At 42.5% G+C, this 21,690-nt stretch overlaps 2 protein-coding genes across 6 annotated transcripts in view; one reads left to right on the forward strand and one right to left on the reverse strand.

The window, feature by feature from the left end:
* MAPRE2 (microtubule associated protein RP/EB family member 2) overlaps window positions 1–15,665 on the forward strand; it is a 106,715-nt gene extending 91,050 nt beyond the window's left edge. For all 5 annotated transcript variants that reach the window (XM_065668221.1, XM_065668222.1, XM_065668219.1 and 2 more), the window contains 3 exons: window positions 1,823–1,962; window positions 6,874–7,032; window positions 12,685–15,665. In XM_065668221.1, coding sequence (XP_065524293.1) covers window positions 1,823–1,962; window positions 6,874–7,032; window positions 12,685–12,756 — 371 coding nt within the window. In that variant the 3' untranslated portion in view covers window positions 12,757–15,665. The remainder of the gene's footprint in view (window positions 1–1,822; window positions 1,963–6,873; window positions 7,033–12,684) is intronic.
* Window positions 15,666–18,250: 2,585 nt separating this feature from the next.
* Window positions 18,251–21,690, reverse strand: part of LOC136008649 (ethanolaminephosphotransferase 1-like) — a 51,465-nt gene continuing 48,025 nt past the window's right edge. The window contains exons 9-10 of the mRNA XM_065668218.1: window positions 20,475–20,657; window positions 18,251–19,337 (exon numbers count right to left, since the gene is read on the reverse strand). Of these exons, the coding sequence (XP_065524290.1) occupies window positions 19,272–19,337; window positions 20,475–20,657 (249 nt within the window). The 3' untranslated portion in view covers window positions 18,251–19,271. The remainder of the gene's footprint in view (window positions 19,338–20,474; window positions 20,658–21,690) is intronic.

Here is a 21,690-nt window from a genome sequence, read left to right on the forward strand (position 1 = left end):
TTTCCCATCACTTTTCAGCTCCTCCAAGGGATCACAGTACACAGTTCTAGGTCAGTGAGATGGTGTGAGTTCCGCAGTTAGATAATATGGGCAGGCCCACAAGTTGTGTCTCTCCCTCTCTTGCCTTTCCCTGCCTCCTTGTGATTTCTTCCTAGTAATGCCTTTGTAAAACGTTGGGTTTACAATAAATTGTTTTATTAAAATGTTGCCCAGTGCTGAGGACACAATGTGGAAATGACAACTTAGAATGATTTGTAGCCTGCCGTTAATCAAGTAATTGTACGGGAGGAGCAGCTGATGAGGTGTGGGGTGGAAGGTGACTGCTGAGAAAGCTGGGGCACCCTCTGGAACTGGTGACTTTCAAGCTAGAGCCCAGGTGGCAGCTGGGTGCTTGCTGGATTTGAGCTTTCTCCCACACCCTGTGTGTCCCTGGCTTCAGAGCCAATAGCATTTGATGGTGGAAGATGTCCATGGAGCCCATCAGCATGTCCGGACAACTGTACTTTGGTTTTTGTAAGAATCATAGAATGGCTTGAGTTGGAAATGACGTTAAAGCTCATCCAGTTCCAACCCCCCTGCCATGGCAGGGACACCCCCCACTGGACCTGGTTGCTCCAAGCTGTATCCAGCCTGGCCCAGAACAATTCAGAGATGGGGCAGCCACAGCTTCTTTGGGCAACCTGCTCCAGTACCGCACCACCTATACAGGAAATAATTTCTTCCTAACATCTAATCTAAATCTACCCTTTTTCAGGTTAGAGCCATTGAATAAAAAGTGATAAATGTGGGTGCTGCAGAGCATGACTTGTGATTCACATGCACGCTTCATAAATCAAAACAGGTTTGAGAGGGGGCTGGGTTTCTGTTCTGTCATTTTAACCCGAGCAGTTTTTGTACCAAATGTATATGTCTACTGCATCTGAAATTTATTCTTAGTTGGAGGGGATTAGGAAGAGGCAGATTACAGTGCTCATGGGGACCTAGGCAAGGTCAAGAGCAGTTGGCCAGACACTTGTGTACCAGGGTTGAGGAAGTAAATCAAAAAGACAGTCACAAGGAGAGGAAAGATGGAGAGGCAGAGCAAAGTGCTAGGAGATGCGTGTGAGGTTCATATGAAGGCACTGCAAATCCTTTCACACAATTCCTCTGTTTGGGCATTTGTATGCCACAGGCATTGTGAAAAAGCATACCTGTAGGCATTTGTTACTTGCCACTTTTGCTAATAAAGATGTTGCTCCATATTCTAGCTGATTTGCAATGTGAGTAATTAAAAAGAAATACCAAAACCTAAGCAGATCAAAACTCATCTCTTGGTCACTATGGTAACTGTGAGTTCACCGATGGGTTTAATTCCTGCATGCTCTGTCTGAATTTCAATACCTATGTCTCAGGGATATTTTACATGTGAAAATGAGGGAAACTGAGACACTCTAGCTGGGTTTGTCAGGTCTATCTTTCTCCAGGGAAATTGAAGATAGGTATAGATATACAGTAAATGCTGGGCAGGGGGAATGGTCTGTTAATGGCAGGATCTTTTTAAAGCTTGAAAGCTGCTGAGACCTAAGGGAACTTTATAGCCTTAGTTTTATGTTTGTTTATTTTGGTTTCCGAGTTACTTCACTCAGTAGCAAACTTAAACTGCTAGGAAATGTGTTTGTTCCTTTCTGTATAGCAGCACTAGAGCTTCCTCCACTGTCACCTTGAAGTGAGAGAGCAAATGGCTGCCTGTAAAATGAATGCTTTTGTTTCAGTATCAGGTTAATGGGAATATATTTATCATGAAGAGAAATCTTAATTATTATTTATTTATTGCATTTTTCAGGCGCTGCTAAATCCAGTCCAGCTTCTAAACCAGGATCAACGCCTTCTCGCCCATCTTCAGCAAAAAAAGCTGCACCAAGCAGCTCAGCATCAAAATCAGATAAAGATTTGGAAACCCAAGTCATACAGCTCAGCGAACAGGTAAATTTGCTTTTGGCATAAAATTAGATGCATTCATTGTCACAAGCAGGCACGAAATACATTGCCCTCTGTTGAATGATGCTCTCCACAATTACATGGGAACAAAAGACTGAAACAGCTCAGCTGGTGGGAAGGTATAAAAATAAAAGTGATTTATTGTTAAAAATAACATCTGACAGAGATGCCTGGTGTTTGCCAGGATTTTCAAAAGGTCATCTTAGGAATGACAGGTGAGTCTTGCTGAAGTTATTAGATGTAGAAATGCATCTTTTCTTTCACTCAGATAGGAAAAGCCCAATAGTCTTTGCTCTTGTGTATTACCAATTTGAAATAAACCATCTCAGTGTGTCATTGTGGAGAAAATAAGCCTGTTTATAATACCAAGGTGTCAGAGATTTACAGCTAAATCAAGACTAGTTCATTGCACTGTTTTGTGCAAGGAAGGCATTAAGAACATAATAGGCCTTTTTAATTTAAAAATGTGATCTACTTTTGTGAGAATACTTAATAATATGGCAGAACACTATAATATAACTAACAGAGCTTCAGAATTTCTTTAATGTTAGGAATGCAAGGGCTTAGTTCTCATTTATGCTCTGGAGCTTTACACCACTGTGTCATTCCTGGACATGCAACTGTGTCTGCACTGGACATGAATAAATGCATCTGGCCCAAGACTGTGATGTTGGAATGGTTTAAATGCCAGTAGTATAAATGAGGCCTGATCCCTGTATTTGTCCTGGATGAGGGAAAATGGAAAGGAAAAACCTCCCATTTTAGAGTCTGAGCTGCTTGGCAGCTGCATTCAGGAAGAACTCATTACTCTGGATCAAGTGTAATTTTCCACCATTAAGGGCGTTTCAGATTCAGACTCTCATTGAACCAAACAACAAAGATTTCAGTTTGTTGGGGCATCGTTTGCAAATTCTTGGTTACTGTTGCACACCAAAAGGTGGTGGATGGATAACCACATCCCAAACAGCATCCTGTGGATTCAGGGTGAAATTCTGAGCAGCAGAGAGCACAACAGGGGCCACCAGACTTCCAAGTGGGCTTTTGATTGTTGCTGTAACAAAAAAGTTTTGGAATGTTGCACAAGGAATGGATGTATATATGTTTCATGGAAGTTTTTTTTCTTTTTAATCAATATAAGAGTGGAGTTGAAACGTCAGCTTGATGCACCTTAAACCATGACATTTGTACTCAGAAGTCAGAATGAGTTTGCTTCAGGAGGAAGGGTTGGTTTGGATCTGAGCAACAGCAAAATATTTGATCTTTACTAAAATAGGCAGTCACTATCACATCCACTGCTAATGTATTCCTAACACGTTCCATGTGTGAAAACCTTAAGCTCTATATACAAACTACCCAGAGGAAAACTGATAATTTCTCCCATCACCAAAGAGGAGAAGAAATTTTGTGGATTTGGAAAGTTGGTGTTTTAATAGCTACTTTTTAAGAGACCTCTTCTAGCTAGAATGGTCTGGAAGGCTTTTTAATGCTGGCAGCATTTGGGATCTCATTTCCCACTAATGGTTACTTGTGCACCCTGAGCATATAACAGGAGCCATAAAAACTATGCTGAAGGCAGCTCTGAGCCATGTTTTTCTGACCCCCAGTCTGAACATGCTGCAAGACCTAAATTGCCCATTTTTAACCACTCTCCAGCAACAGGGAGATGAGGGCAACAGCCACTTCTACCCAGTTGCTGTCTTGATTTTTACCCAGTTGCTGTCTTGATTATGAGTAAGAAACATTGAATGGTGCCTGTGGGCTTCAAATTCCTGTATGGCTGTAACAGACTCTTTTTTTCAGCCCTTTCATGAATGGCAGCTAAGGGACAGTAAAACATCTGAACTCCCATGCAATTTGTAATGGAAAAATTTAAGTAGTGGGGATGTCTGTGCTAGTGAATTGAATACTTCCAAGGAATGTCACTGTGCACTGAAGCTTGATTACCCATAGCATTAAAATACTAAAGTGGTTCCTGCCGTGGTTTTGGTCTGTGCCAACTAACAGTTTCCCAAAGAGTTTTTCTGAGTACAGCTGAGGAGATGACAAAGACCAGGGACCTTTATGTATGGAGAGGGGACCTTTACATATGGAGAAGGGACATCTGTGTATGGAGAATGGTCCTAAGAACTGCTAACTGCATGATAGCATGCAAATAGTTTCTGAAAACAGCTCCAACTTGGTTGCATGTCTACAGGATGTGCTTAATCTTCAACCTGGTTCTGCAACCCTGTGAGTTTCATACTGCCAACAACAGCAATCGGAGAAAAGACCATTTAGTAAGAGCTGCTGCCTTTGCACCAGTTAACTGGATTGCAGAAAAGTACTTCTGGTCCAGAAACAGAGCATGGGAGTCAACATGTTCCTTATATAGGATCAATTTCTTGGCATGTTCATAGAAGCAAAACGTAGGGTGTGGATACGCTAAGTATCTGAAGAAAAACAAATTAATCCATCACAGACAGGCAGTAGATATGTAACCGAAGAAAAGCATATCTGCATTGGTTATAACAACATATACTGTTGTCGTGGTTTAAACAAAGTCACACAGCTCATCCATTCACTCCCCCCCTTCTTTCCCTCCCTCTACTCCTGGAGGGACAGAGAGAATTGAAAAGAATGTAACTCCCACAGGTTGAGATAAGAACAGCCCAGTAACTAAGGTATAACACAAATCAGTACTGCTACCACCAATAATAATAATGATAGAGGAAATAACAAGGGAAGAGAATATAACACCTCAGCACCAGCCAACCGATAACTCGCCCCCCCCATCCAACCAAGCACCGACCGATACCTCGTCCAACCCCCCAGTGTACTAGCCGTTCCAGGTAACTCCCCGTTACATCCTGGGCATGGCGTGCTGTGGTATGGAATACCTCTTTGGTCAGTTTGGGTCAGGTGTCCTGTCCCTGCTTCCTCCCGGCCTCCCCTCCTCCCTGGCAGAGCATGAGGTTCACGGAGTCCTTGGTCAGATTAAAACATTTGTGTTATCAGCTCTGTTCCCAGGCCAAAGGTCAAAACACAGCGCTGCACCAGTTACCAAGGAGAAAAATGACTGCTTCTGCTGAACCCAGGACAACTGTATACTTAGCTAATCAACTATGTGCATATATGCATAGTTTAATGATTCTGTTTCTTAAAACGGAGTGGATGTGATAGAATGAAAACAGGAGAATGCCTTCATAGTATGTAAATCAGAGGTCGAGATAGTCCGAGCAATTAGCTGCCAATGTTTCAGCTGAAGTTCATTGTTTTCCCAAACTCTGGCGAAAACAGAGCAAAAGACCTGGAAGCAGTTACGTTCTTGTTCTGCTTGTATGCAGGCATCGCTCTCAAGGAGTATGCTGCTGCAGATCCAGAAGACATGTCTTAAACGTGAGGTCTTCATCTATAGGCCAAAATATTGTAAACTCTTGTTCCATTTTGCTATTCGTACTTCCATGAAGAAATGCTTAATTTTAAGGTGACTGGTCATTGCATCAACCATAGATTCAGACTGCTAAGGGAAGACTTGGGTGTCACACTCAGGCAGCTGGTCAGAAATGGGTCAGTGCATGAATTTGATGCCCTGAGATCCTGTCCTGGTAGCAGGTTAGTTCTGCTGTCTGACACCTCTGAGAGTGCAAAGGTCAGAAAACGGCATTGCCAGCTCAGCAGTTATGGAGAAGTGAACCGATAGGATTTAGTAGGCTGTCAAAGCATTGTTTGAACCCTGCTGGTATTTTCACTAGTGAAGGAAATAAATTAGCTTGCAGTGAAACAGGCAACACAGAACATTCTATTAAATGGTATCAGTTCACTGAAATGATGATGAGATTGAATTTGTTTAGCATGTTTTATTTAGAAAATCATTTGGATAATTGCAGGCCTCAAAACGTGGTTAATTTGGCTGTAATTTGGATGTGATTGGGGTCAGTCTGTTTACTGTAGACAGTTTCATCTGTGATTATTTCAGTTGGTTGTTACATTGCTGTCCCCTGAATTTGCAAGCCACTTACTTTATCCTGATTGTGTGTACCCTGATGGACAGTAATTTATCTATTATGCTCCCACAAAATTGTTCTTTAAATATGTGTATATACATATGTATGTATAAAAATATATTGCAACATCTTTCATGAATGATGAGGCTTAATCATTAACAGCTCTGTTGCCCATAAATGATCTGTGGCAGTTCTAGTGGTGAAAGTGAGACTGACAGCATAGCTTAAAGACTTATGAGCAAGGCTGCAAAGAGAAAGTTACTTGGCATTTGAATCAGATCAGAATGTTCGTGGTGCAGCCAGTCACATCATCAGAGTGCCGAAACATGGGTCTTTAACAGTATGGTAAGTGGGGGGGCAGAAAAGGAGAGGTGAAAAAACAGCACAGCACTACTCACGTTTGCAACTAGGGGACCTTTTAGTTTCCTAACTAGACTGTTTCCCTTAGTAAGCTTTTCTGCTATAGATCTATTAGGCAAGGAGAATACTGTAGGTTTCCCAACAACTACACATTAATCCAGCAAAATAATGCAAGTACTGAGCTGGAAGTTTCATTAGTTGCCATCACATGACGCTTCTGGCAGCCTTGTTAGGAGACAGAGCTTAGAATCATAGAATAGTTAGTACCCTGATCCCTGAACTGCTGCTTTGGGGTTTCAGTGAAAAAAGGCATCAACAAAATCGAGCTTTAAGGATCAAGGTTAAGATGTATCTAAGAGATGCAACGGGAGAGCCTGGTTTACTATTGTCTGTTATGTTGGGTTCAATCTAGCACTTCAGAAAAAAAATGACTTCATTTTAAGCTGTAATATTGAATATATGTTTAAGATTGTTCAGCATGCATAATTGTAGACCGAGTTATTTTGTCTTTAGTGCACTTCAGCTGATGCATCACGTCTTGGTTTATACGCAGGTACATTCATTAAAACTTGCACTTGAAGGCGTGGAGAAGGAAAGGGATTTCTACTTTGGCAAATTAAGGGAGATTGAACTTCTCTGCCAAGAACATGGGGGAGAGAATAATGACCTTGTGAATCGGCTAATGGAAGTCCTTTATGCTTCAGATGAACATGTAAGTTCAAGCTTAATGCCTTTTATTTAGACAAATTTCATAATTTATTGCCACAGTATTGAGTCATGTCCTATATTTTGGTCAGCAGAACCGTAGCAGCTGGATTTCCGTACCTCCTCCCCTGTAAAGGAAGTTTGCATTTGCAAGCTACTGACTTTTCTACTTGGGGAAGGGATTCAGGAGGCTGGTTGCTTTTTGCTGCTTTCAGTGTAGGTTTTGTATTCTAGGTTTGCTGAAGCTGATCTGAAAGAGGAGGGTGTGTGTCACAACTTTAAATTGGTTTCATATGGTTCTAAGCCTTAATTTTGTGGTTTTGTCTTCTGCCTTTCTGCATAAAGTCTCTTACTCATGTTCTTCAATGTGTTGAAAATCACAGAAATTCTGACAGAGGTGCTGTTCAGTGTCTACAGCTGTGAGCCTTCTGTAGCCCATGTGGCAGTGTTGCAATACGTACGATACAGGCTGCCAAATACATAATTGTATCTGCAGAGATAATGCTCTTTAGCATTTCTTCTATCCTGTTGCTATAAGCAATATTCTTCCTTGTGCAAACCCAATAATCCTCTATTATTGATACTTCAGAAATGTATTGTCTGCAAGAGTAAATAAGAATCTCATTGCATCTTAGACTTAGTGCTGTAGACACTGAACAAGAAGCTGCAAAGGGTGCTGGTTAAATTCTTCAGATACATGCAGGGATAATGATTCAGTGGAGATTTAGCTGAACTGCTCCCATTCATGTGAACTAAATCCCTGTATGCATTGTACTGGCGATTGACCCTTCGGTCTCCAGTGAATGATGGCTTTGGCTCTGGAGTGTTTGAGCATCAACTTAATCTCTTGAAAGCACTGTGGTACTGTAGGCTGCCTTACATCTGTTCCCAGAAAGCTGTTGCAGCAGTAGTCATCAGACTTCAAATTTTACATCAAAAGTAGTGCTGCAGGAACCACTAACTCACGTGCTTTTCTAAAAGACTAGTAGAGCATAAATGAAAGTGAGGTGCAAGAGGGACACAAGCTTGCCACTGACAGGGGCCACTGCTCAGATGGGAAGTGACAGGGGAAAAGGTTCAACAGTGTGGGGTGAGTGTTAAAGAGGAAAAGGAGGAGGAAACCATTATTTTCACAGGAATAAACAATAAGACAAATTTGCCAAGCACGTGATAACAGGCTAAAAGAGTTACATACATATAGTGGTCAGAGAAAATGTCTTCTGGATTCAAGAGCAGTGATTTATTTATAAAGCAAAGCCAGAAAAATCCCTCTTCTCCCCATACCCCTACCACATCTGTCTGTCTGGCTTAAATAGCAAGTGACTCTGTGCCAAGGAATGCATTTGTTGCTTTTCTTCCTGCAGTTTTCCTTACTGGCAGAACACATTACAAAATGTTCTACTTCTGTCCACATCCCAGTGTTTTATCTGCTTTCTCCCTTCAAGCCTTTCTCTGTTGAAAGCATCATCCTTGCCTGCACATGAACTACATATAACAACTGCGCCTTTATCTAAAGCATGTTTGCATTTGGAGGCCAGGTACATTACTCCATCAGCAGAGCACCTCTCCCCCAGAGAGTAATACAGAGGCCATTCCCAACGCAGTGTTTTTGCTACCTTTTAGTGGGAGACTTGATCTCATCTTCTGGGGTGCATTTCCTCCTCAGCTTAGCAGATAGACCATAATTTGCTGAGGAAAGACCCCAGTGCCTTAGCCCTAAATCAAAGGCACTGGTTCCCTTGCTGATGCAGATCCTGCCTACCTTTTGGTTTTGGACTTTGCCTTCTCGTTGTCCTGCTTTGCCCTTCAGTTCTGTTTTTCCTTCTTTCTGTAATGACTTCTTCCCGAGTTAAATTCTGTATCTTGCAGCATTTTGCAGGTTAATCCATCAGCAGCAGCAGTTTGGCTTTCCCAGTCTGAAGATCGGAAATAGCCCCAATTCCCAACCACAGACAACTTCAGCATTCCCAGTTTCTTGCTAATGAGTTCATTGTAAATCCGGCTTAGATTTTTCTTTTTATCTGTTTTAAAGTCTCTCAAGTGTATGGAGGCAAAGTGGAAAAAAGATTACATTAATTCTCAGGATTTGTGACCTTTATAAATAATACTGTGGCAGTGAGGCTTTTCTTCAGGAAGGGAATGCACAGGACTGCAGCTCTTGCATACTGCACAAGTGATCCCTGACCAAGGCCTTGTGCTTGAAGATTGTGACTAGCTTTGTTTTCAGTTCATACTTCAAATAACTGTCTGATGGCAGTCTTGAACTCTTCCTTCCTAGCGCGTCTACTGTATTTGACATGGCATGGAGGTCATGTCCTATCTTTCGTATCAACTTGTTATTCGGAAGGGACAATTTATACTTAGTTTTCAGTTAAGCTTCATTTAATCCTTCTGAAAGAAAAAGAGTAAGAAAAAGATATCTGGGCAGCACCTGAAGTAGTCACATCTCCCAGTAGCTCATAGGTACCCCATGGGCATTGCAGGCTGTCAGGTGAATTCTGAGTAGACTGATTCAGAATGCAGGTACAGAGTTTAGTCCCTATAAAAAGCATTTGGCAGAGGTTTGAGAATTATAGTATTGCATTGAAGAGATTTTTATCATGTCTGTGTTGTGGGGTGGGCTAACTTTTTTTTTTTGCAGAATTCCAAGTCATAGTGTAGTTTCAACTGGGTCACTTCATAACCTTCTGCTTTGTTTAATTCAGTATATGTTAAATTTTTAAGACTGATTTAATTTTTTTTGGGGGGGAGAGTGTCTTGATTTTGATAAGGTTTTGAGTCATGCAGCACAAATATCAGTCTATTTGGGTTCCTTGTCTTTAGAGGCTCCCTTTTCCCTGTTGTGGTTCTGTTTTAAACCTCATCGTTATGTCTCTGGTTATGTAAGAGGGATGTTGTTACCTGCTACTGTCATTTAACATTTGGCCGATCAGTCTGTAATACTTTGTTAATTACAAATTGCTCGTTTGTAGTCCTACCTCATCAAAAACACCAAAGTTGACAGAGAACAGTGTTAAAAAAATGATGCATTTGGGTGGTGGGGAGATGTTGGCCCCTACCACTCATGCTGTGACTGCTGTAGACAGCACTGAGACCTCAGATAGTATGTAAAGCATTTGGTAAGATCATATATCTTACAGTAGGAGAGCTTCAAACTGATGAACCAGAAGAGGCTACGTATCTAGTTATGAAACCCAGAGCCATGTAGGTTTTGCATAAAGCAGAAATGAATGGGAAGCTTTTGATTTCCTATATAGTCTATCCTGGCTGAGTTCAGGCAGGAGTTAGATCAAAGGTCAGCAATCCACCCATCAGTTGCTCAGCTCGAGTTTTCAAAGCAGTTGTTCAAAATGCAGCTGGTTTTGTATCTTTCTGCTCTAGCAGCTACTACATCTGCTGCTGCTTTTGGAAAAGGCACCCCCACCACCAGCAGCTGGTTTTTGTCAAGTCTAGCTCTTCCAATTAGAGGCACACCTGAATACCTTGAGGCAGATGGATTGAATGGTCAAAAGAGAGCACATCTCGTCATGGGAGACTGAGATGGCCATGGTTGTGTGATCCAGGCCAGAAATAAATGTTCTAAATAGATCTTCCACTGCTTTCCTTATTAGGGGATGCTATTCAGGGAGATTCCATAGTCCCAAGGTAATTGAACGTAGTGACTCTTGTCTTTCCCATTTCATGTATTTATACAAGCTGTACATACTGAAAAGCACATGTCCAAGTCTCAGAGCAATCTCTGAGGTAGTCCCATTAAGATTTACCATTTCCATCAAAGGTAAGCCTGGCTAGAGAGGAGCCATCACTCTCCAGAGCTGCAGAGTAGGTTCCCAAACCACACGCATAATAGGCTTTTCCTATCATATGCATGAAAAGATAGCATGTACATGACCTATAAAGTCTGCATGAGTGGGCTTTCTAATAGGTTTATCTGAGACTCTGCACAAGGAGCCTATGGAACAGTTGCTTTTCAGAGCTGGTCATCTCATCACGTAAGGAGGGTGAGGAGAGACAGGGACATAGTTTGCTGTGGCTAAACAAGCTTCAGTTTTCTCACCCCGTAAGGCTGTGGTGACATCTCACAGATGTCAGCTTCTCTCTGTACAGTTCCTGTGCCCTTGCATCCCCTCACAAAAGTGATTTTTAGATACTATGCAAAAAGGGGTTTTGACATGATGTACCTACTGTGTATACTAAGGACACCATTTCCCCAAGAGGCTGTAAGGTGCTAAGCTGCAGCTGTGCTAATTGACATACATGGCTTCTACCTGAACATAGCACCTGTGTGACAGAAACCTTGCTTTCAATTGAAATTTGGCTGGGTTTGTGCGGTAAACAGTGGAGTATTTCCATTGTATCAGCAAATGTCAGGAACCTTCTTCTGTTCTTGCCCTTTAGAAAGGTTTTATGCCAGGAGGGAATTTTCGTACTGCGTAAGCTGCTCTGAACTATTCTTAGAAAACTCAGATTATGGCCTCCCTTTTCCTTTAACTTTTGCCTCAGATTTGAAAACTTGGCAGTATGAACTTTCAAAGTTTGTTGTTCAAGCTGCTTGTTCCTAAAGAAAATCGCTGGGAGCCAGGCAAGTTCTGCAGAGGTAACACATCAGGGATGCTGCAGCTTGAATGGCAGCTCAGTGTCTTGGAAAAGTTTTCCTTTGGAGCTGTCTACTAACACAAGGCGGAGTACACGTGAGGGGTATTTTCAGTGCACCATGCTCTGAAAAGGTGGAAGCCACTTGAGAGAAGAAAGCTGTAAATGCGGCTGTGCTTGATGGGAATCCAGAAGTCAGCCAGACATCTTGAGCTCTGATAACACCCAGGTCAACTCAAGGCACCAGGTCTGTTGTCTCTAATTTAGAGGTTGTTTGAAATGGGTACCAGTGAGGATCCAGCCTTCCCTTCAGTCAAGGATTCTTCTCCTACTGGGACTGTATATCCAGAGACACAGCTCTGGAAAATACTGTGCGTAACGTTTGCACAAGGGATGTGTTTATTAGTGATAAGTGCTTTCAACAGTAGCTCTATAAACCACTGCATACTGACTATTCTTTCCCCCCCTCCAGAAAATGTGCTTGCAACTCTTTGGTTACATTTTCTGGATACAGCTAAAAACCACTGTTTTGATAACCTTTGAACTCCAGGCTGTATTAGCATGGGTATATTATTTGGGGAAAGTATTATGTCTTACCTCAAAAAGGAGGCCGAGTTTAATTTTTAAAGCAGGCAATAGCGAGAGTGCCTTTTCCATTTAGTGATACAAACCTAGATCAAAGATTGTGTGAGAACTACAGCAGACAGGTCCAGAGATCCTTGGACAAACCGCAAATGGAAGGACACCGGGATGCTATGATACAGCATCTCACTGTCTAGGTATGCAAAACGTTCACTTACCAGAACAGTTAATCCACAGTGATGTTGAAAACTGACACTTTTTCTGGGGAAGTATCAGTACTGCGTGTGCATTGATTAAAAGCAAAGTAAATACATGTTATGGTAATATTACAAGATGCTGCTTTTCTCAGGTAACAGCTCATTTTGTACTTAACTGCATGAAAATTAGAAGTTAAGCTTTAGGCTATGGCGAGCACTGCGGGGCAAGGTTACAGGAGGAATGCTTTCTGTTGAAGAATGTTTTGGGGCCTTTTTTCTCCCTGCAGGAGGGCCACACAGAAGAGCATGAAGGTGAAGAGCAAGTCCATGAACAGCCCCAGCAGCAGGAGGAGTACTGACTCACCCAGCGGCTCTGACAATTTTCGTTTTGTGTGAGAACTTTCTTCTGGAGAATGGAACATGTGCGGCCTCAAACTTGAAATCAGTTCACTCCCAGTCTGCCATTAACATTTATGTACCATAGTGAGTGCCAGCCAACCACTGCATTCTGTACCCATACTTTGCCAAGATGCATTTGCAGACGTCTTCTTTCAGTGTATCTTCCCAAGAGGTTGTAGGGCTACATCACCTACTGTACATCACTGCAACTTCACCACTTGGCTGCTTGAGATTTGTTCTGCTCTTTAAAAAAATATATATATTTATTTTTTTCTTTTTTCTTTTTTTTTTTGTCTTAAGTATGATACACTTGTAACTTGTTCTAACATATTTATATTGGCATTTTGTGTGGCAAGAAGTACCGTACCACTAGCTGTGTCTCTCACTTTGTGGTGCTTTCGCGTTTTCTAGTACGTCAGCCTTGGGGCATAAATTCGGTCAAACAATTGGAATAAAGGGATACAGAGGAAGTCATAATCAAGCCATAACAATGAGATGTGTTGTGGAGGAGAATGCTCGTGTTGCTCACGTTTATTCCTTTCCTGCCTTCACGAAATGCAAGGCAGAGCATCTGTTTCACTAGCAGAGATTTAAACCCCTGTGTTAGAAAGCTTGTTAGAAAGCTGCATGGTATGTTTTTTGGCTTATTTCTGGAGGAACAGACATCCACTTGAGTTTTTTGAAAACCCTCCCAGTTTCCTGACTAGTCAATAGACGTTTCCCAGCTTTTCTTCCTTCCTGAGGAATCCAGTCCCAGCCTCCAGCTGCAGCTCTGCCTCTGCACAGCTCAATGCTGATGGAGGCGAGAAATCTCCTTGACACAAGTGTAGCTGCAGGACATGATCTCTGCTGTCATACTTGGCTTCCCAGCCCTCGGAAGAGGACAAAGTAGGCCAGCCATTTCTTCTTGCTGTCCTTCCCGCTCTGCTGCCCCAGCCATACGAGTTGGAAGACAGAAATTTCCTCTCTGGTGTAAAGCATGGGGAAAGACCAGCAACAGCACTAGCCCTGAGCCCCCTGAGCTCTCTGTGAGTGAGTAGTGGACACTTCACAGCTGTTGAGGCTGCTTACGAAGCACAGAGGGGCAGTTGAGGGGTCCTAGTGGAGACAGAGCATACCTCAGAGGGGGCCCAGCTCACCGAGGGGCACAGAGTCAGTTCTATGCTTGGCTAACCTTCCTCCAGTGAGGCCTGTGCAGTGCAGAACCATGTCTGCCATGGAGGTGTCTGCAGTCAGAGTGTTCCCTTCCAGTGCTGTCCCATTGCCCTGTTCTAAATGATGGTATTTTATAAACAGAGGTATCTTGAAGTATGCAAAGCATTCCGTATTTTCCTTGTAAAACTGTGCATTGTAGTCTCTCTGAATATTTAATGCTTGGTATTCTTGGTCTTTCACTTGATTTTCCTAGTTCTGGATTGTTACACTGAGTTAGCAGGCACATGGAAGTCCCATCCCAATCAGCAGTCACTGGAAATCTCGAAAGCGTAATGAACAGCTAAATCATGTTAGACCTTCATAGGCTCCTAATGCGTAAGTTCCCAGCTTTATGCTTCCATGGAGAGGTTTTCAATTAATCAACCCCCTGGTGCACACAGGCACACGCTCATGCAGTTTTCTGTTCCTAATCGATCTTCTGCAGCTAAGTGGCTCTTGGCTAAGTGTGAGAACCCTGCTGTTGTGTGTCGCACCACAGACAACGTATAAAATACTGCTAAGCACTAGAACAGGTATTTCCAGATCCTTGATCCTCCCCCTGCTCAGCAGAAGAGTTTCTGGACCCTGCAGGCGGAAGGTTTCCCAGCCCTGTCTCCAGCACTGGCCTCGTGTCCTACCCAGTGATGAAGTGGAAGTACTGCAACCTGCGGGCCAGCGCTTTCCTTTCCTTTCTTGATCGGTTACAAACAAGGTCTGGTTTCTAAAAAAATGTGTATATTCCAAAATACGTATTCCCAAGAATCACCACAAATGGGGGAATTGTCATTTTTGTTGTATTTGTGTTTATTAGAACATATGTACTTATTACAATTGTCATTGTAATAAACGGTAGTTCTTCATAATACTGTTGAAGAGCAGTTACTAATTTTTTTTTCCAGACTCCTTTAACCTGTATGGGATTTCTGATGGGGCAAGGAGTTTGGGATCAGTCTGTAAGCTTAATTCCATCAGCACCAGTCTCCGCTTACTGCAGTTCATCCTTCTGCTAATACTTGAGCAGATGCATGGAGAGCACTTGAAGATAAAATGTATTTCTAAAGGTGCGAATGGTTGGGGTTGCTGAGCTCCCTGGAGGGCTCATGGCCAGGCTGTTGTGCACCTCTCCTTTTCTCTTTGGAGCACATATTAAGCAACAATAACAGTTCTAAAAAGCTGAACTTCATCTGCTGAAAATTCCTTATATCCTGTTTCTGGTCCGAAGACCATCACCCTCTCACTGCTTGTATCAAGGGGGGGGAGTGACTGATGTAGGGAGCCAGGGCGGTAAAATACCTTGTGGGCACTAGAAAATTGGGCTGTGCTGAGGGGCGAGCGATGCTCTGAAAGGGGAAAGAGTTGTCCTTCTCCTCCCACCCCCTGTGAGTAACCCATTCTTCTGTTATGGTTTTAATATGCATATGTAATTACATTTACTAAATAGCACACCATAAAGCTTTGGTTATATATTAAATGTAAACTGAAAGGAATGTAAACATATGTATTAATTATAAATAGATAAGTAATGGCATAATAGATACAAAAAAGTCTTATTTGGATGTATCAGTCGTTTTACATTATCCACAGATTGTCGCATGGTAGAGTAGATTTTTGTCTGAATATGTGAATAACTTGCGTTTATCTTTTTACATATTTAATAAAAAAATATATGTTAAAATCTGTCTAGCTCTAGAGACTATTCACAACATTCTAAAATAATACTTTTCTGCTTTAAATACGTATTCTTTTCTTCATTAGTGACTGCATATGGGACCAGGAGGAAAAAGGCAGCTGCTTTGAAAAGAGATTCACTTATTCAATGTGTGTAGGTAGTATTGGCTTCCCCAAGAGCTCAGCAAATGTACCGCTTCTGCAAATCAAAAATGAGAATGTATGTGCATGTAAACAGAGCATTCTTCTTTATGGTAAATGCCTTCCGATTTGAGTACTGTATCTCTTGTGTCTCGGTTTTGATACAGCAAAAGCAAAACTTGCAGCAGCCAGGAGGTGGAGAGAACTGTGACAAGGACACGTAAGCTCCCAATGGGCTTGTCATGCAATGGCCAAGCATTCAGGGATGACTCTTCAGTGCAGTGCATAAGTCGCTTTTGTTGTAGATTAAAAGATGAGGGGTTTGGAAGGGAGAAATTTAATTGTAGTTCTTACAGCTCTTTTGCAGCATGAAGCAATATTGCTGCAAGTAGTTGCTGCTAAATCTCCAGGGCTTTGAGCCTTGGGTCGGGACCTCTTTCTGTCATTGAAGCTACCTGGTTGTGCTCTACTACTAAAAGATCAGCCCAGGCCCCTCTGCTGCCTTCAGCTATCCCTGGGGCTGAACACTGCCCATCACCACTTAGGGAAGGTTTCTGATGGAGAGGGTGAAGGATGAAGCCAGGACCAGAAGAGCCCATTTCCAGCCAAGGTGCTCAAACCTGGGAGAGCAGCCCTAGTTTGGTTGCTTTGTATAAGACAAGGGGGGAAGCATGTCTTTGGGCTAGTGCTAATCCCCAGCATAAAAAAGTTACTTACTTTCCAGTTATTTACTTTCAAATAGTTGAAAACTTTCTGCCATAATGTTGTGACTGTTAGGTCATGTACGTACCATTATCTGACTTTGCAGAATAAATCTGTGACCATGCTGCCCTAGGAACAAAGCATTTTTATTCCCATTCATTGAACCAGTTACCATCTCAGATGGCTAACAATTCAATACATACACTGCAATACACGCTCTCTTTTTATACTTGTCTTTACAGAGATTGTACTGACAAATTGTTTCAAAAAGAGAAAAGAAAGTTATTTATTTGCCACATCTTCATACAGAATGTGAGAAAGCTGGCTGGAGCTTAATTTCCTTTGAAAGTGATACTGTATTTCTCTTTAGAAAGGTACAAGTGCAGGCAAGTTGCAGCAGTTCAAGTTTTATCATTTCCTTTAATGAAATATATTCAAAATACTCCATTACAGTGCATTGGATTGTGCAGCTTCTGGAAACCTTATTTCCAACTGTTTCCTAAATAAGTGCAAGACAGAAGGGAAAGGGAGCTCTGTCCACAGAGTGCCTCCAGTACAACCACATTCAATCCAGAGGTATTTTTGTTTACTGCATTCTAATTCTTTTCTAGCCAGGACTTCCTCCGGATACTTTCGATGGATGGGTTAAATATGAACTGCTGAAATAGGTGAGACTTTTGGGGCATCATAGGTGGTATCGGATGTAGTATTTGACTTCATCAAACAGATTGCTGGGTATATGTTTATTAAACTTGTTCCCCTTCAAGCACAGTCAGAACTGCCTATAATAAACAGTTTAATTAACTGCCTATTAAATAAACAGCTGCCAGGCTTTCTCTAAGAAAAGAGTCCTTGGGCAGAGAGGGAGCACCAGTGTGAAAACCCCACACTCCCTGAGCATCATGCGTGGTCACCTGACCAGTGAGGAGGAAGGCTGGAAGACCCCTCTCTTTGTTCCAGCCCTGGAGCTGGACCACAGGGGTGCTAGAGGGTGCAGGAGCCTCCCTTCCCCGCAGGGCTCTCTGCAAAAGCTCCAAATCAGCATTAACAGGATGACCTGTGTCCTCTGCTTAACTCAGACTTTAAGCTGCTTGAACTGTGACTGCAGTATGTGTCTGTAGTAGGGGATGGGACCCTCAGCATGCTCGTTTCCTAGGTGGAACATGTGTGTTTTCAAACCATAAGAACCTTTGTAAGTCGGTTTGAATTTTCTGCTTTGTGAACTGGGGAAGCTGATGTGTAGGCCTGTCCCCTGGGCCCTGTCGTAAGGGCTGCCATGGGAAATCAGCCCAGCTGACGTTGTGGTAGATCAACTGCTCTAACAGGCAGTAGGAAACTGAAGCTGTTCAATTTAAAATTGAACAAAGCTATGAAATTGTACAAAGATATGGCAAGTCAGTGCTCAGCTGAAAATATTAGTAAGAGCCACTGATGTAAGGGTATATTAATTGGGGAAAAATGATAAGGTGAGTGATAAAGCCAGAGAAATGGTCTAAGAACTGAAAAAGGTGAACTTCAGGCTCAGCAGCTCAACAGCTACGCTTCTGCCCAGCTTGTGGCAAGCGAGATAGTTAACTAGTTAATAAACATGCCAGTCCATCAATCACATCCCTCTGTGCAAGAAATGTAATCTAATGCTTACCTTGGGGAAAGTGGGCAGATTGTTTCATTAGTGCTTCAAGGCCACAAAGTCCCTCTGGCTACAGCAGCGTATGAAAAGAGATGAAACTTAAATTCTTCCTCCTTCCTCCAAGGCACGCAGAAAACCAACATATATTATAAATGAAGCGAGTGGTTTGCATCTGCATGTAAACATGTCATGTTTAAAAAAAGCCTTTCTTGCCTTTTTTTTTCCCCCATTATCTAAAACCACAAGAATTTGTTTCAAACACAAAGGCAAATAATGATTTGCTTTGTATTTTGCATTCATAGATGATGTTTGACTAATTAGTTTTGCAGTGAAATATGAGAATTTACTAAAGTTTTTTGGCCGAATTTATTCGCAGCTGGTTACCTTTGTAGGGTTATATTGCTTGTAGCTACTGAAATGCCAACAATGTGCTTGTTACTGCCTAGAAAACAAGCATGAAGGCCAGGTGCTGCTGTAAGGAGCCTGCACTTCTGACAGATACAGGTCAGCTGAGATTCATCTTAATGCTGGGGAAGAAAAAACCCATAGGTTTTAAAAACACTTTACTGTACCCGTAGCTTTCTGAGCTCATTCTCTTTTCTTCACATGTTCATCTGAGGTGAGGGAAAGCCTGAATGTGTGTAAGCCCTTCAGGAGGTTGTATGGAAGAAATGAGTTGTGAGAAAGTAAGTATGGAAAATGAAGCAGGCACAGATGTCTGACTGGGAAGGACATCCAGGGAGGTTTTACATTGCCAGGGTCCCACTGGTGACTAGGCTGTGAAAAAACAGTGCTAGTTATAAACCATCAAGGATCTCATGGAACCTGACATGGATTTATCCAGGACTTTGGACACAGTGGCAAGGAGGAGGAAGACAAAAGCTTCAGACAGGGTAGTAACACAACATTGCTGAAGAGAATATTAACAGCAGAAGAACTTGGTAAAACACTTCTCTGCCGGACAGGAACCTTCCTCTGAGATGAAGCATCTTGCTGCATAGCTCATTGTCGCAGTGGTTCGGATACCCGGATGTATCTATTCTTTGGTTATTTTAATCAGATTAATTCCAACTATGTATCACATCAGAAGAGTTGCAAATCTCCGTGTCAAGTATTACAGTCTGATCATAGTGCAGGTGTTCACTCCTGGACACGTTTCTTCAGGGAAAAGATGTAAATGTTCAAGTGCTCACTCAGCTGCCTCCCCTAAAGAGGAATTGCAGAGATTAGCAACCGGTTTTGATATGCTTCACAATTCACCATCTCTCTTCTCCTGGTCAGAAAGAGGAGAACCTGACCACATTCCTTGCATACCTGGAGACCTTCAAGTACATAGGGACCTACAAAGAACCGTGGTCTTTACATTTCTCTTGCAGCACACTGATGGGAAGTGAAGTTGCTATGCACCAGCTTCACAGATGACATAAACTGCGACGGAGCTAGGCCATCTCAGTCAATAGTGAATTTTGACCAGGTGTATCCATTCTGACCTCCACCGACTGGTCTGTATTGATGCTGAGGTAAAATCTACAATGACGCTGATGTCTGCTAACAAAAGGCTTCTTTCAAAGAAAAATCCTTACATCCCAGCGGTGTATCTTAGATAAAAAAATGCTGACAAACTTCCTGTGAAGTGAGACCTTTCCCATGCAACGTGTTTCATCTAAAAGCAGCCCCTCCATTAAGACACTTTCCTAAGGAGATAGTTTGACAATACTCTTTAAAAAAGAGGGCATTATCTGACGGAAACAGAGTTCAAGCAGTAATTCAGATGACAGTAAATGACAAAACTGATATCTAGCAGGCACAAAAATGCACTGCTAAGACCGAATGTCTCATTCATGTCTCCAGGCTGAAAGATGCTAACAGAGGGCCAATAAAAGATTAGAAATTGGGACAACTATTTTGCTTGCAGAGTCAAAGCAAAGTTAACCTGATTTTATGAATTCTATTCATGGCACCTTGCATCTTACCTTCCTATTTTTTTCAGTCAAATAACCTCAGGAAAAAGAAAGGGAAAAAAGAGATGGGATCATTCATGCCACATGAATCAACCACTGTGTAAAAACCAGCCCATAAATATTCTGATTGTGATGGCTTTAAAGCCAAAACCAGTCGGCTACACTGGAATAATGTAAGTCACTGAAGTTTCTGCATGTGTGATAAGGCACTGCCTGCAGTAAAGTGACTTTTAAACCTTAGACTACACAAAACAATGCATGTTAAAAACAGCCCATTCATAACAGTATCCAGACTCCCACACCACTGCACCAGCTAGACATAAACCATTCCCAGACCCCATCTTCCTCCCCACCTCGGTGCAGTTCTCCCATAGCCACTCACCACACAGACCCCATAGTGCACATGGGCAGCCGTGACCAGCACAGTGAACACAGCGAGCACGGCTTCTTCCATCCAGCCCAGCAGCCCGGAGATGGCTGCATAGACCACCAGTGCCAGTGGGAAAAGGAACCAGTGGAAAAGCTCCGGCTGGGTGCTGCTCATCTGGCAGATGATCACCTTGCACTGTTGGAACAAAAAGAGTCAGGTAAGAAGCACTGGGTTAGCCCAGGGTCTAGGCAAAAGCACATCTGTTTTCTCTGCAGATTGCTTCTGGTAAGTGGAAAACAAAGCTAGAGTTCAAAATGGGGCTTGTTTCTAGTGAGAAGGCTACTATAGATACACCTCTGTGCCTCACTGTCTGTGAGTCATCATAGAATTAGATTGGTTTGGGTTGGAAGGGACCTTAAGGATCATCCAGTTCCAACCTCCTGCCATGGGCACCTCACACTAGACCAGGTTGCTCAGAGCCCCATTCAACCTGGCCTTGAACACTGCCAGGGATGGGGCAGCCGCAGCTTCTCTGGGCAACCTGTGCCAGGGCCTCACCACCACCACAGGGAAGAATTTCTTCCTAATGTCTAATCTAAATCTACCCTCTTTCAGGTTAAATCTGTTCTCCCTTGTCCTGTCACTACATGCCTTGTAAGAAGTCCCTCTCTAGCTTTCTTGTATGCCTTCTTTAGGTAGTGGAAGGCTGCTCTAAGGTATCCCCCAGAGTCTTAAAGGACTTCGTTACAAATAATTTAACATACACGCTTCTTTCCTGGAGACAGTGTTTTGACACGCTTTGTTTTATAAGCTGAAATGCATCTTTACAAAAAGGGGATTTGTTTGCTACCTCGTGCTTCCACACAGGCTCATGAAGTTGCGATCCCAAACGAAATGTGCCACCACTTAATCACTGTGAGAGTGTATTGGTATTTCAATGAGATGGTGTGACAGGAATACATTCTGACTCACTCTACAGAAGGGAGGGAAGGTAATATATGTCACTTTCAAATCCTGGTTTTCTTTTCTAGCACTTCTCCATGTACTAAACCACCGTTTCCTTGGCTCAGTCATGGCAGTGGACTCCTTGGAGGTAGAGCTGGGGGCCCAGAGAAAGGGATCCCATTCAGAAAAGCAGAAAAAAACCGAATACAATATATGGTGCATGGTTTCACTGAAAGCAATTACCTTAATTTTACTGAATTCTTGAAGTGTAATAAGATTAACT

This window comes from Lathamus discolor, chromosome 2 (assembly GCF_037157495.1).
Source record: "Lathamus discolor isolate bLatDis1 chromosome 2, bLatDis1.hap1, whole genome shotgun sequence".
In the NCBI taxonomy this organism is placed as follows: Eukaryota; Metazoa; Chordata; class Aves; order Psittaciformes; family Psittacidae; genus Lathamus; species Lathamus discolor.